Source organism: Ambystoma mexicanum, chromosome 6p (assembly GCF_040938575.1).
Source record: "Ambystoma mexicanum isolate Mex_15411 chromosome 6p, UKY_AmexF1_1, whole genome shotgun sequence".
Lineage (NCBI taxonomy): Eukaryota > Metazoa > Chordata > Amphibia > Caudata > Ambystomatidae > Ambystoma > Ambystoma mexicanum.
In genome coordinates, this window is record NC_090935.1 from 558,288,905 (window position 1) to 558,305,221 (window position 16,317).

The 16,317-nt window shown below is 46.5% G+C and overlaps 1 protein-coding gene across 2 annotated transcripts in view; it reads left to right on the top strand.

Annotated features, from left to right (window-relative positions):
* The first annotated feature begins 4,098 nt into the window (after nt 1-4,098).
* The window catches only part of SREK1 (splicing regulatory glutamic acid and lysine rich protein 1), a 338,699-nt gene continuing 326,480 nt past the window's right edge, over nt 4,099-16,317 (top strand). The window contains exon 1 of one of the 2 annotated variants that reach the window (XM_069627375.1): nt 4,099-4,341. In XM_069627375.1, coding sequence (XP_069483476.1) covers nt 4,199-4,341 — 143 coding nt within the window. In that variant the 5' untranslated portion in view covers nt 4,099-4,198. The remainder of the gene's footprint in view (nt 4,342-16,317) is intronic. The other variant, XM_069627376.1, reaches the window with a different exon arrangement.

Consider the following 16,317-nt stretch of genomic DNA (forward strand, 5'->3'; position numbering starts at 1 on the left):
CAGATATAGACCCGCCAGTCGGTGTGCCGCAGATGCTCGTATAGCAGACTGACTGCAGCAGAACTAACATTCACATCCCTTGTTGCTGCCAGTCACAGAAGTTGCTCGGACCCCCCAGAGTCCTGCCACCCAGAAGAATGAGGGAATCACTGTACCATGTCATGCTATGCTATTGAGTCTTCTATAGCACTGCTGCTGTTTATACGGTTTCTTGGAGCTTATGGCTCTGCAATAGGCGGGGTAACCGACTAACATTGGAACATATGTAGCAGATCAAGGTTGCTGTTGCAACGTTGACATGTGCAGAGCTGAAAAGATAGGGCACTCTGTGTTGTGCAGGTGTTAGATATTTTGTGAGTTGTCTGGAGCAGCGGTTTATGCATGCTCCGGGCTGCTAATGTAAATCGTTGGTGTGATTATCTGTCGTATGTCAGTGTGGTGTTTAAGGAGTGTGAACCACCATTAGAATGTAAAACCTAATGCTTTTGTCATATCTCGGTGGGTTTTTGGACAGTAAATTGCACATTTTGGAGCCCATTTTCCCAAAAATGTCCCCCCCTTGGGTGTTGTGGCCTCACGCGCTGCGTGTGCTCGCTCAAAAATTCGCCCAGGGAAATGTACGCCCCACCAGCTTTCAAACTCACCAGCCGGCACTGGAATTCTCCCTAACAATCGTCAATGATGTTGTGTCTTGAATGAAGAACTCCAACACTTACTTGATGAATGCTTCTTTATTGAGTTCTCCAACAACCATCTAATATATATGCATGTAGGACTAATTAACTTCACTGTCCATAATCATTCTGATATATGGTCCTTATTGTCTGTGCTGATCCTGTGCTGCGGGCTAAGGCCTAGGGAACCTCTCATAAGGAGGGCTCTTGCGGTGCGCCTACGCCATACAGTGCTTTGCAAGGTTCTCATTTCACACTCGCTCTCCCCTGTCTTTCCTCGAGCGAAGTCTTGTGAGATGACAGCTGGAGACGCTCTTGCGAGACTATCTCTCCACACCCGCCTGGCAATCAGCTGAGCTGACTCTCTCACCAAGCCCCCTATTCGCCCATTCACTTCAATGGGCACTCATCTGTCCCAAATAAACCTGCTGATTTCCCCCTGCCTGTGCGACACAAAAGGTTGAGAGCTAGGACAGCCTCATCAAAAGACTAGAAATAGGAATCACCGATTTTCCCCTACTCTGGATTAAATCATTCCTAACCGATAGAACGGAAACCGCCTGGATTCAACTTTTTAAATCCACTCCAAGGAAAACCAACTGTGGAGTACCACAGGGATCGTCCCTATCCCCACTACTCTACAATATCTACATGGCCCCATTAATGAAGCTCATAAAAAGACACAGTAGTATGTGCTATAACTACGCAGACGACACGCACATCATCTACAAAATCGAGAGATGCACAAAAAAAAAAACTCAACACTGGAAGACTGTCTACAAGAAATCTATGAATGGATGAACACAAACAGTCTCAAACTCAACCCAGGCAAAACAGAAATAATGCTTATACTCAAAAACCAGGAAAACAACCACTGCATCCCATGGCCCATAGAACTAGGAACAGCACCTAAACAATCGAAAACAGTCAAAAACCTTTGAGTCCTAATGGACAACAAACTAACACTAGAACCACAAGTAAACATAATAATCAAGACATGCTTCTTCCTCCTTCACATGGTAAAAAGGATCCTACCATTACTCTCCTTCACGCATAAAACACTCACCCTCATCATGTCCACAATAGACTATGCCGATAGCCTATACCTCGGAATGCTGGAACGCCTGCTAAAGAAAATGAAATGTATCCAAAATGCAGGGGCTAGACTTCTCCTCAGACTACCAGGAAGGGAGCACACCAACCCAATGCTAAAAATGCTGCATTGGCTACCAATCAAACAACGAATTACGTTCAAAATAAGTAGCATAATGCACAGAGAAATCCATGGCCAAGGAGCAGAATTCCTACCAAAGAAAATAATGGTCTACCGACTGACAATACCACTCAGATCAAGCAACGGCATTCGCCTGGAACCAAAACGTAATACAAGAACAAAACTTGGGGACAGGGTCCTCTTTTTCCCACCTGGCAGCAAAAACTTGGAACATCCTCACGAGAGAAATACGCAATAAGAAGGATCACCAAAAATTCTGAAAACTACTTAAACCTGTCTTAACGACTAGGAATGACAAGGACACTGCTGGAATAAAACACAACGCAGCAAGCACACATGGAAGGAAGAAGCCAGGGAGGGACACTAACAAAGACCCACCCCCAAACAACCCCACTCTAGACATCACCACAGGAATGTGCACCATAGCTGCAGTGGGATGAGCATTACCCAATTAACTGGCACCCCTGGAGGCCTTAAAGTGCCTTCCTCGGGTGGTGGGGACCCCCCACCAAGGGCTGGGGGAGGCAAGGGTAGGCACACACATGGCAACCTAAGAGCAAACCCTTCAACCATACCCATCTCCACCTAGGGAGGGAGGGGCCTTCACCACCTCAAGACCAGAGACCGCTAGACAGTTGGAGAGGAAACCCATCGCCATGCGCAGAACCCGCTACAAACACACAGCACAGGCAGAGACGCTGAGCACAGAGGTACAAACCAAAGAGGTAAGAAAAGCCCCACTAACCCAATCCTAAAACCTCAAGTTCCACATACACCTCTTAAACACTAAACAAACGCAACCCCTTCTCTGCACAGCAATCCGCATACACTTCACTGCACTGCAACAAACAAGCCACACACAGTCCCGCACAACAGCACATGGGAATCTACCAAGCCGTAAATCACAACCCAAGAATGGTGCAAACCGCACTGAAGCTGTAAACGGAACAGCACAACTCTCCCTCTACCTCTACCTCTTCATAGCTCTTAACCCACACGCTTTTGGCGGGTGTCACCCGCCTTGTAAAGGGCTGGCACACCCGCCAAGCCTCCTGCACGCCCATTCCATACATGCCAACCCTCCCGATTTAGGCGGGAGACTCACGATTTTTGGGTGAAAAATACATAGCTCTCAACTCACACGCTTTTGGCGGGTGTCACCCGCCTTGTAAACAGCTGACTCACCCGCCAAGCCAACTTCACGCCCATTCGTTTCAATGGGCCTCTCACCCGCCAAAAATAAAATCGGGTGTTTTCACCCACCTTTGCGACATAAATGGTTGAGAGCTATGGAAAAATATAGCTATTTTTCGCATTCTCCCGCTTAAAATTACTTTAGCCCCAATGCATTCCTATGGGGAAATATTGGTCTCCCGATTTCCCTGTGACAATCTCCCTCCCAGGTGGCTCTGAATGTTGGCATGTATGCCGTTCATTCCAATGGGCGTCTCACCCAACAAAATCGGTTATTTCACCCGCCTGTGCAACACAAATGGTTGAGAGCTATGCCTCTTCCCGCTATGTCCTGCTAACCCACCCCACACTCCACCCTTTTCAGATCTGTCAGAGCGCCTGGGGACCACTCTGGTGGTGATAGTGCGCGATATAAATGATCTTTCACATTGACATTATAAGGCTTATTATATTCGTTACTTTTGAGACCTATCCCCAATGTTTTTTGTCCACTTGTTTATTCAGCTGATTTGGATGGGAGTCACCTTGTTATGGGCCTGTTGTGAAGGGGCATGGAGCTTACTTTTTCCTTTCGCCCTGGCAATACTGGTCGTGCATTTTCTTTCACTCTTACTGGATGCTGTAGTTCCCTCTTCTTCAAAATATTTTTTTGTGTATCATCTTTTTTTTTTCCAAGAAACAACTCTGCCTGCACCTAATTAATTAATTAGTTAATTAATCTGTGTGGCATTGTTCCGCAACAATTCTAATGTAAATTTAGGAAATTATGAAGATATTTGTATTTTGAATGGTTTCCTATGGATGCGTGATTTTAATGTGTTCGTCCAAAAAAGACCACATTGCAGGTATTCGGTTGAGTGTCTCTTTTGTTTTTACAGCGGCAGCAACTCGAAGCCTGGTGTTAACATGGCAGCTGCTCGGGACTGATGTTTCCATGTTTGGGATCATGTTACATTGACGTGATCACGCAGTGTACGTTCTCTCACTCCAGTCGGATCGGTGTGGCGGTTGGACGCATGCGTGTTGTCGAGGCCCAGAGCGCGGCGGTTTCCCGTATATACTTCACGGGCACAGTGTAGTAATTATTAGCACTACCATGATGATGATGGCCAGTACCGGCCTGCCGGCCACCACCGTCATTCAGGTTACGAACCTTTCTGCCGCCGTCACCAGCGAACAAATGCGCACCTTGTTTACCTTCCTGGGGGACATTGAGGAGCTTCGTTTGTACCCGCCCGAGTAAGTGTGGCCTGCGGTATAACCGCCGCGAGATGGGCTAAGGCGTATCAGTCTTCGCGCCGAGGTTGCTATTGGGTTTTACCGACATATAATGCATTTGGACACTGAAGAACACTGTTGATGTGTCGTTTCTTAAAAGTACCCAAATGGAAGAAATACTGGTATACGTATAACGATAGCTATTCTGTCTCCGGTTCTGGGTTTGCATTAAATGTAATTGGTTTCGGTTGTTTAATCAAACGATACCTTCTAGAATGTAGTATTGTTTTATGGTGACCTCGGAAAGTTGTCAGATCGTGTTCTCCTTTACAGGAGCATTCCAGAAAGCACCAACATATCTGTGACAAATGGTTTGTGAGCAGAACTGCTGCCCTTTCAATTTCAAACTCTTGTTTATTGTACAACCTCACTTCACATCCTTCAATGCTATGCATTGGGCCTCATTACACGGTAGGTGGTAGCCATGGCGCTCTTAGCGCCATGGCTACCCCCTACCGCCGTCGGAGTCCGGGTTCCCGGAATAGGGACTTAATGGGAATAGGGAAGGAGCTAATAACGGTTTGCGTTACCGTTATTAGCTCTGAGGTCCCTCAGTGGGAACCGTCCATAACGCCTGGGCAGACCACACGTTAAGGACTGGACCCGCTGAGGGACCTCGTAGTAGGGGATTACCGGCACCGGTGCCCTTACCGTGTAATGAGGCCCATTGTCTCTTACATTATCACGTATGTCAGGGAAATGTAGATACCATGTTCTAACATACAAAATAACGCATGCCTAAGAGATTTACTGGACAGTGATATCGATAGCCAATCAAGGGATAGAATCTGAGGTGCATGCAAAAAATCTAAGAAGGATGTACATTTTGCAAAAAATAGTGTACTCCGGTTTGATTCGAGATCATGAGGCCTGTCAATAAGAAGACCTTCTGATAATTTTCGTCCCCTGGCTTTCAGAAGTATCTTAGCTGGGCACAGCATCCGTTTCAACTCATCCTTATTTCTAGGGCACGTTTTAACTGTATTCATTTGAGCTGTGGTGGCGGCTAGGATCAAGGGGGATGCAAATCGATCATGCATTTAGAAAGTCCACCTAATGGCATATCTGTGGTGTAGTTGCATGTAGAAAGTCCCCCTAATAGCATATCTGTGGTGTAATTGAATTTATAAAGTCTGCATAACAGCATATCCGTGGTGTAGTTTCATTTTATAAGTCTATCTAATACATAACAGAATTCAGAAAATACACCCAATAGTATATCAGAGGTTTAGTTGCATTTAGAAAGTCTGCCTAATAGCACATCAATAGTTTAGTTGCATTTAGAAAATCTGCCTAATAGCATATCCGTGGTTTAGTTCCATTTAAAAAGTTCGGCCTACTAGCATATCTGCAGTCTAGTTGCATTCTTAATTTCTAAATAGAAACTGTGATATAGTTGAATTTAGAAACTGTAAATCTCACCTTGTGGTTTAGTGAACATGAAAACAGTGAATAATCTCACTGTGTGGTATAGTTGTATTTAGAAACTATGAATAATCTCACCCTGTGATATAATTGAATTTAGAAACTGAATAATCCGACCCTGTGGTATAGTTGAATATAGAAACTGTGAATAATCTCACCCTATGATATAGTTGAATTTTAAAACTGATTAATCTCACCCTGTGGTCTAGTTGAATTTAGAAACTGTGAATAATCTCACCCTGTGGTCTAGTTGAATTTAGAAACTGTGAATAATCTCACCCGGTGGTATAGTTGAATTTAGAAATTGCGAATAATCGCTGTGGTACAGCCGTAGTACAGTTAATCATAGAGTGTGTACAATTAACATTGTATAGTTGAAGTGGGAAAGTGTGAACAAAATCATCCAACTCCAAATATAACACAGTTCAACCTAATCCAAACCATGAGTCCACCCAACCCACCAATGACCGCCGAAAATAAACCCCTCGCGCCCGCCTCCTTTCCCGCCCGACCTACCATCCTGCCCTCCACCACATCCCCTACCCATACTCCTCCCCTATCCAAACACCAACCAAGAGGCGCACGATGGCAAGCCATCCATCTTAAGACCACTGCTCCTCCCATCAACACCACCCACCCGCCTACTATCATCCTACCCGCTCCACCGACTAACTGCCCGCCTAGCCTCCCAAGCATACCCAGCCCCGCTACCATCCACCTCCACCATCATCTCCCTGCGACCCCACGCCTTCCCCTCCCTAAAAATTGCACTTCTAGCCCTGGCAAAAACAGTAGCTGCATCCCTTTCCCCCTCCACCCCCACCCTCTCTCACACACCAACCGCAACAAAAACACAGAAGAGAAAATGTACCTGGTCTCCCTCAATCTCTCAGTACTCATCGCCACTCCTGTCTTGACCCACCTCCTCATCCTCCCAATCATCACCACCCTCCCCCCTGCCTCACCCTACCTGAAACCCCTCTCCCTCGAATTCTCATCGACCACAACTGAAACTCCTAACCCCCAAACCCCACCTTCAAATCCTCTGACCCAAATCCAATCAACCCGTCACACCAGTCCAGCCCCCCCAAACCCACCAACTCAACTGCCCGCCTACTCTTCCCATCGGCCACCAACCACCCCCCTCTCGCTCCCCTTTTTCCACCGTCTTCCCTCCCACCCCCCACCTCTGTACAGGAGGATGATGAGGGAGTTGCAGAAGTAAATTGTATCCTCTTAATGCCCGATCTGTAGCAACAAAAAGACACAGCATCTTTGACCTCCTCGCCTCTGTCAAACCGGACCTGGTGTTTATCACGGAAACCTGGTTCTCCGACGACTTTGCCCCTATCGTCAATGAAGCCTTCCCCTCCCCGCCAGACTACTCCATCAGCCCTCTGAACCGTCCATCTAGGGGAGGAGGAATAGCAATCGCTTTCAAGTCTCACTTCCGCGCCTCACTCATCGACAACCAGCCATCCATCCCTTCCTGCGAATCACTCCTTGTAAAACTATCCCTCCCCCCCTTCGTTCTCCCACAGCTTCCTAATCATCTACAGACCCCCTGGCTACGATAGACCATTCTCAAACAACCTCTGCGACTGTATTGCTACCCTCCAACTAAACCATCCTAGGAGATTTCAACATACGCTTGACATCCCCACCAACCCTTTGACCCACTCTCTGGTTTGACGGCCTAGACGCGATTAACCTCCATGCCGACTCACTATAAAGGACACACACTTCTGCCATCTTCAGCTCCCACAACTAGATACATGTAAACCCCCCCACCCCTATCATCTGGTCCGATCACTTCATTGTCTCTTTTGCCATTCGCTCACCCAACCCGCTCCCCTTACCCGAACCAGAACCTCCGAATCTATGCAAATGCTGGAAGAAACTAAAAATCCTTCCCGACCTAGCCGATGCACTCCTTCAGTCTCCTCCGCCTACCCAGTGAACACCTAACCTCAGACACCTTTGCCTCATGGCTCAAAACCTCACTAATCCCGCTCACCTTGCAAACCATCAGCTCGCCTTGTCCTTTTTCCTAGATGGCTCACACCAGAACTGAAGACCACTAAACTACTATATAAATCCCTAGAAAGTGAATGGCGGAAAGACAAAACAGCCCTGAGCAGAGCCACCTTGCCCTGGCACCATCGCCACTACAAGGCCGAAAGCTGAAAAAAGCCCATTACAACTCCCGAATCCTAAACTGTAAAAACCCCAGCAAAGAACTTCATAAAATTGTCGCCGAATTCACCAAACCACCATGTACCACCACCCTTCCCACCCCCTCACAATGACTGTGACTCACTCGCTCTACACTTTTACACCACAGCTCTCGAAAGAACAAACTCTCGCGCAATCCACCCACCTTACCTGTCATCCCATCGCCTGCGACCGCTACCCAACTGACTTTCGACTCCTTCATTCCAATATCAACTGACCAATTTCTCAAACTTTTCTCTGCCCGCAAGCCTTCCGGCTCCCCGCTGGACCCCTGCCCAGCCACAACCCTCAAAGAAATTTTCGCATTTACCTGCACAGGACAACACGCAAGAACCATCATAAACGACTCCCTTTCCTCGGGAATTTTTCCCAACGCATTAAAAACTTAGTGTCAAGCCTCTTCTAAAAAAAAAAAAACTTCCCTCGAGCCCAAAAACTACCGCCCCATCTCAAACACCAGGTTGCTTGCCAAACTCATTGACCGAACCGCGTACTCCCATCTGAATGCCTTTGTCGAAGCCAACAGTCTCCTAGACCCCGCTCAATCAGGTTTCAGAGCCCAACACAGAACCGTAACCACCCTAACCTCAATCTGGGATGACCTTAAAAACACTGCTGATTTCTGCAGGATGCGCCGCACTAATCCTTCTTGACCTATGCGCTGCACTAATCCTTCTTGACCTATCCGCCGCCTTCGACACAATCAACCACTCAATCCTCCTTGGCCGCCTCCACTCCCTGGGAATCCGTGGAAACTCTCAAATGGATAGCATCCTTCCTCGACAATAGGAACCGAATAACCCTACTCTTCACTTATGCTTCCCACAACCGACCAGTCAACACTGGAGTTCCACAAGGAGCATGCCTGTCAGCCCTCCTGTTTAACCTCTATATGTCCACCCTCCCACGAGTAATCCGCTAGCGTAATATCCTGTGCTACAACTACATCGATGACGCACAACTAATCCTAAAACTCCTGATTTCGAAACCCAACTGCCAACTCGACCTCGCTTCCTGCCTCCTTGACATCACTGGATGACCACAAACCACCTCTTGCTAAACCCCTCCAAAACTGAAATTGTGGTATGTGGCAACACCGATCTTCCGCACCCGCTACCCTGGCCATCTGACAACCTCAAATTCAATAAAAAACCTTGGATGCACCCTAGACTCACACCTAACCCTCTCGCTTCAAGTCAACAATGTCTCCAAGTCCTGCCACTACCACCTTTAAAACTTTTAGGCACATTTTTCCATACCTCCTTTCCCAAAAACTCTGCGGTCCAATCAATTGTTATGTCAAGACTGGACTATGCTAACCCCCTCTACCTCGGAATCCACGCGTACCAACTGACTAAACTACAAAGAGCACAAAACGCTGCAGCCAAACTGCTACTAGCACTTGGCCCAAGAGATCACATCTCCCGAGCCCTCAAAACTCTGCACTGGCTTCCGGTTGCCCGAAGGGTAACCTTCAGAACCCTATGCATCTCTCACAGAGCAATGCATAAAACCGGACCTCAATATCTTCAAGACAAACTAAAACCCTACCATCCTCCATGCACTCTAAGATCAAGCTCTGCCGGCCTCCTAGTTGTACCAAAAACCAACTCAGTCAGGTTAGGTGGATCATCATTCTCAGCCCTGGCCCCCACTCTGTGGAACGCACTTCCACCCCACATATGACTCACTGCATGTCTTTCCGCAAACTACTGAAAACATGGCTCTTCCCCTAAATCGCCTCTTAACTCAAACTGGATAACAGCAATCAGTGACCTTAACCCAAAGCTGCTATATCATAAATAAGAATCCAGCATCATGATCTGAGTGAGAAATCGAAAACTAATAACCGCTAATGTAAATTAAAACGGATAAACTGAAACGAGTGACGTCGATGAAATTAAGAAAATTGATGAAATAAATGAAGTGGACGAGAGGATTGAAAGGATGAGTACATGATACGGATGGAGTGCACAGAATAGATGGAGTGCATGGAACGGATAGATGGCATGGAATGACAGAGTGCATGGAATGAAGGGAACAAATGGAATAGATGAATCAAGTGCATGACATGGCTGGAGCGCGTGAGGCAGAGGAAGCCGATAGAACAGATGAAATGAGTGGAACGGATGTAGTGGGTGGAACGGTTGGAGTGCATAGAATGGTTAGAAGTCACCACGGACGGTGTGGACTCAACGGATGGAGTTGATCAGACGAAGCCGACTGAGTGGATAAAACAGATAGAATACATGGTTCAGATGTGGGCTCGGTCTCAAGCACTTACTGAAAACCTACAATATCGCATCACCATGCTTACTCTCCTCTATACACCATCACTCAACTAGAACACAGCGATACTATGACACATTCGGTATAGCTGTTCTCATACCAACACCTGCCACATACTCCCCATCGTCCTAACTAATCGCAGCTGACTGCACACCCGCCAGCCTAGGAGTTCTCCTCAGGCCTAACGCAGCCAGAATCAGTCTGGTATCGCCCTGCCAGAACGAACACATACTCCTGATCTCCCAACCACCACACCTACCGCTAAGAAGCAGCTATCATACGTGTGCCACACCTGCTGCACACACATCTGGTGCTCAAACGCACCTTATGACTCTTTCTCTCTCTCTCTCTCTCTCTCTCTCTCTCCTGACTTGAACTACGGTTCCCGAGGGCGTTCAACCTACCAGCGCCTTGAGCTCATGCCAATGTTACATAAGGCGCTATATAAATGCAAAGTAACATAATATAACATGTTTGCTTTGTGGTGCGCCCAAGTAGGACCTGGCACACTTTGTTTTGCCCAGCTTTTTCAGCAATTCGAGAACCTACTTTGAAACCTGTACTGTTGGGTCTGGAGTTTTGTTATGAGCCTGCATTGTACTGTTTGCTGAGGGCCGATTCTGTGCAAGTGGGTTGGGCTGTATTGACTCTTTTTTTCTTTTTCTTTTTTTTTTTTTTTTTTTTTAGACGTGCTTTGTTTTTGGTGAGAATTCTTTTTTATTAAGATAAGTTGGATCCTGAGTATTGTCGTTTTATTTCAATTTCAAGTCTTTTTATAGTGGTTGGGGTTAACTACAGATTTGTTTTTTTTTTTAAATTTATTTTAGTTTTTGAATTTTTAAAAAAAATATCGTTGATTAACCTTTCTGTCTTGTTTTTATGGTATTTTATTTTACTGAAATATACAATGGACTACCAGATACCATTTTCTAAATACAAAATTGTAGATACCTAAGAGATTTACTGGACAGTGATTCTGACAGCCAATCTAGAGCACGATTCTGAGATGCATGCAAAAATAGAGAAGTGATAAGTGCTCATCCTTGAAGGATGAACTTTTCTTTGAAAGCACCATATTCTGATAAAGTGATGTGGTGGTTTGGTATCAAACCTACGACTTAAGCATGTGCCTGATTTACTGCTTGACAACAGCCTTAGCAACCATGAGAAATGCAGGGCTGGCAATGAGCTGCTCAAAATCACTGCTGTAGAAGAGATAAAATATTGTACCAGTGAGGTACTGTTAAACGCTTCTGAATTTTTTTTTTTTTTTTAGCATTTCCTAGACTGTAAGATGAAAACCTAAGAAAACTTTCTTAAAATAGAGAAGTGGCAGTCTTAAAGAACATGCTTGCCTGGTCAGTGGTACATGGATGCCCATGATAAAGAATGGAGAACTGATTGCATGTAATTTTTTTTAATAATACACGGGGACCCATCCCCTCCTATTTCCCCTGGCTCATCCCAAATATATATTTTAAAAAAATGGCTGAGAAAAGATGTGATATTTTCTCCTTTGTTATTTTTCCCGCAAGCATTCTGCAGATATCCCGGTACACATGTTTAAATCTAAACTATAGCTTTAAGTTGCCTGGAAAGCACACCATTTCCTTTCCAAAATGTCCACCCACTGCAGAATGTTAATGCTGGATATTGGAGGGGAGGATGTTCGCTTTCCGCACTATTTAGCACAAGCTCAGAATCAGGCCCCTAGAGTGTCAGAGGCGCCAGTGAACCCCTACCAATAATTGAGAAACTACCCTACACTCATATAATAGACGAGGCACAATGGAGGCAAAAGCAATTAATGGCTTGGTATATATCGGCTTGTCCTGCTGGTCATGTAAGTATGCTAGTGGAATGTTGATCTATGAGAATGACAGACAGCTCGGGAGAATGATGTAGGATGTTGTGTGCAGGAGTGTTCTTAATGTGTCAGTTGGGAGCTTGAGCTGGAGTGAATGAGGCTTGCCGGTGGGCGGTTTCTATGTAGATACTTTAAAAACATTTTTTTTTAAACTTCTCTTAATTGCATTTTAGCGACCAGACAGTAAATGTTCCCATTAGTTGGAATAGCCCACAAGAACAGCAGAAAATGAATGTAACCCATGTTCTGTGCGCACTGTGGTGTCTGACCCCTGGGCTGTCCCAGGCAGCGCCTGTTGATTCCCACCCCCGCATTTCCCTCTTCCACCACCCCCCCGAATTTCCCCCCTCCACCCTTATCTCCTCTCATGCCGTTGCATTGTCCGGTAGGTCTAAGCACCATTGCCTTACTTGTCTCTAATTTAATAACTAAACATAAACCCAACTTTGAATGCTTCCTGTCGCCCAGTCCCTTCCAGCCCTCAAGTCATTCTACCCTGTTGCCCTGATAGTGTCGGGGAATACTTTCGTCCTGAGTTGTGAACATCGCCTGACCCAGTGTGTTCCACTGCGTCAATTTACTGATATCTTGTCCCCTGTACACCACCCTATGCCACACCACTGTCTCGGCTTCTACCCATTTGTTGAGATCTTTCCACCATGCCTCTGTGGGGACTCTCCACTGATTTCCATGTTAGTGCGATTCGTCGTTTGGCCAAAACATAGATGAGGTCTTTCATCTTCGCTAAATGCGCCCCCACACCGCTGCAGTTAAAGTCCCAGTAGGCATGCCTCAGGCGACCACTCCCTCACATCTGTTCCTCCTTCCATGACTCGCTAGTTATGTCCTGACAAAAAGCCCTCATCACCGGGCATGACCAAAACATATGCAACATCCCTGCTCAGTCGCATCTGGGGCATCTCTGCTCCACTGCTTCTGGGAACTTTGAAATGGTCTGTAGGGTCACGTGCACCCTATGAGTGACTTGTAGCTGTTTGCTTAAATCTGGTGCTCCTGGACACTGTCCTTGTAATATACAAGCACTCTGGCCCATTCCCCATGTGTTTCCCAAGAGCTCCTTCCCACTTGGTTCTCACCCTGAGCTCCTTCTTTCCGAGTGAATTTTGTACCAGCTCGTAGAGTCTCGATATCATGTGCCCCCCTTCTGAAACATCGTACAAAGCCTCCAGCATAGCGTCCCCCTCCTGACCCTCCTTTAGACCTGGCCATCTGTCCTCGGCTGTCTTAATCCAGCCGAGGACAATAAAAATTTGCCCTTTGGGAATGTCATATTGCGCTATTATTTCCGGGAACGCTACCCACGCCTCCCCATCTTGTTTGTGTCTCAGGGTGGTTATCCCATTTGATTCTCGGTGGAGCCGATGGTTGTGAACCTCCCCCTGATTCCAACCGCAAATCGCTGCCAAAGGCGTGTCAACAGAGTATGGGTCCCTTTTCCCCACCATCCTCCAGTATGTGCCAGATTCTCTTGGCCATGGTCATAAGCTCTGATGCCTCCTGTTACCTGGTGTCCTTTGCCCAGAGTGCTTCTCTCAAATAGTGTAGTCCTGCCTCACACCGCAGCAACCCTGTGTCCAGTGAGCTTGAATCCTCAGCCCCAGCACCCCCCCTATCCTTCTAGTCTCTGCACAATGTGTTCAATGATATTACACCTCCCACCTCCCCAAATGAATGCCCACGCCAGCGAGTTCAGTCCCTGGAAAAACCGCCTCAGAATATCATAGGGTATAATGATGAAATGATAGAGCAGGCGCGGCAGTACCACCATCTTTAATATCGCAGCTCTGTCCATAATAGAAAATGGTAGACTCTGCCAGAATTCAATGGATCTTTCAATCCCCAGGAGCACTTTCAATGTGCTCAACTCGTATTCCTTCTCTGGATCACAGTGAAGATCTTCTCCCAAATACAGAAGGGTCTCCACCGCCCGTTGCAGTCCCTGATTCGGCAAACTCTTTTGGCCCAGCCCCCACTAGTCCCGCCAGTGGGGGGGGGGAGCCTCGGTTTTTTACATGCTTATGGTTATTCCCGACAACCCGCCGAATCCGTCCAGGTCCTCCAGCATGTACGGTAGGCTTAACTTGGGTTCTGCGCTTATAGAAGCATGCCGTCAGCATATAATGAGATAATGTGTGTTGCCACCTACTGGTATACCTGCCTCTTTAAAATCAGCCCTGGGGAGGGCCGCTAAGGGCTACAGTGCTGTGGCCCCCGTTTTAACTCTGGCTATTGCCTGGTGTGTAACAGCTGTACCGACCGTTAAAAACCCTGGGCCGGCTCTGTAACATTGCATGCAACCACTCCCTCCTCACCAGATTAAACGCTTTAATCACGTCTAACGAGACCACTACACTCTCTTCCTCCTCCCCTGCGGTTCTTTCTATAACGTGGTTTAGTCTATGCAAGTTCCAGAACATGCTTCTTTCTCCCTGGGACATATCCCGTCTGGTCTGGATGCACCAGTGTTCTATTCACCCAGCGGAGTCTATTTGTTAGGAGCGTGGCCCGAATTTTGCAATCTTCATTTATCATAGAGGGCGGTCTGTAGGATCCACAGCCAAGCGATGATTTGCTCGGTTTGAGTATCGGTACAATGGTCGATTCTTGTAGACGGTAAACCTACTTCAAATGCCTCTTCGAACATCTGTAAGAGATGCAGCATCAGCTCATTCACATATTCCTTATAAAATAAAAGGCTCCTCCTGACTGAGCTGACCGAGTGCAACCAGCGCTAGGCGTTATCACGCTGCTCGTCTGGAAGCTTAAGCACTTAGAATATCACCTGTGCTCAATAATCTTACAAGGCGTTTGTTCCCTACACTGCTGCAACTATCCACCGACCCCTTTTGCTGCAGCCGCCAAATCCGTGTTATTGGTATAATCCACCCAACGAAACTACTCGGGACAGAACAAACGCTTCCAGCCTTTACGACACCCACCCCCACTCATTACAGCCAAACTAACATGCTGATCCACATACCTAACATAAACACTTGGTTGCTCCCCCTGTTACTTCTCCACACAGCCGTGTGTGGCACCATATTAAGCCTGATGCTCACCACCTAACTGTGTGGCTGCAGCCTTGTTTCAGCTCGTATTGTTGTATTGTACTGCATTGTCTAACAGTTTATACTATATTGTTTTGTATTGCATTGCTCTTGCCTTGGTCGGTGACTCACCCCCACGTCATACCACTGTACACCCATATTATCGTTTATAAGCAAGTTGTTACACATATGGTGCTGTCCTGCATCATTGTGCACTCTCCGCCTGGCTACATTGTATAACTTTACATCTAACTGTGTCAGTCTCTGTCTGCCTCCCGGTAAAATAACTGGCTTAGTTCTGCCTGTGCTCATGTACACAGCTCATTTTCAAATGGCCTATTCAAACTGTATTTGATTTTGCCTATCTGCACCTGCCATTTAGATGGCACTCTGCCTGACACAGCTCATTTTCATTTGCAGACAAGATCCTTCCGTCACTAATAAAAACAACCTCAGTAAAAAAACCTCCTTCAAAAAAGAAATGATTCTCGCCAAACAATCTTCTTTCAACTTACGTATTACTGAAGCCAATTCAAGTACTAAAGAATTGTTCACCATCCTTAAAGAGATAGAAACGCCCATCCTTGACCCTGACACTTGTCTTAAGGACAAGTTATGGTGCACCAGCATACAGAGTGCCCTATCTAACAAGGTAGCGACTCTCCAAGCCAAGATTAACAAAAAAAAGAAACTCCCCACCTTGCCCCCAAGCCCAACAATCCCCCGTGCCCTCTGCCGCCTCCTAATCAACTCCCACTCCGCTTCAGTTTCAATAAAGTATCCATCTTAGAAGTTGAAAAAGTCATCTTCACCCTAAAACCCTCTAATTGCAACTGCGACCCTTGTCCAGCCCAAAGGATGCTGCACGTGACCTTTCCCCATTCATCTCTAAACTCATTAACGCTTCTTTCTTTACCGGCACCATACCCAATAATCTGAAACAGTCTTGGATTCTCCCACTACTTAAAAAACAAACTCTTGGTCTGTCCATACCCACGAACTACCACCCTATCACCACAGTCCCTATCCTGCTTAAAATTCGAGACTAGGTGG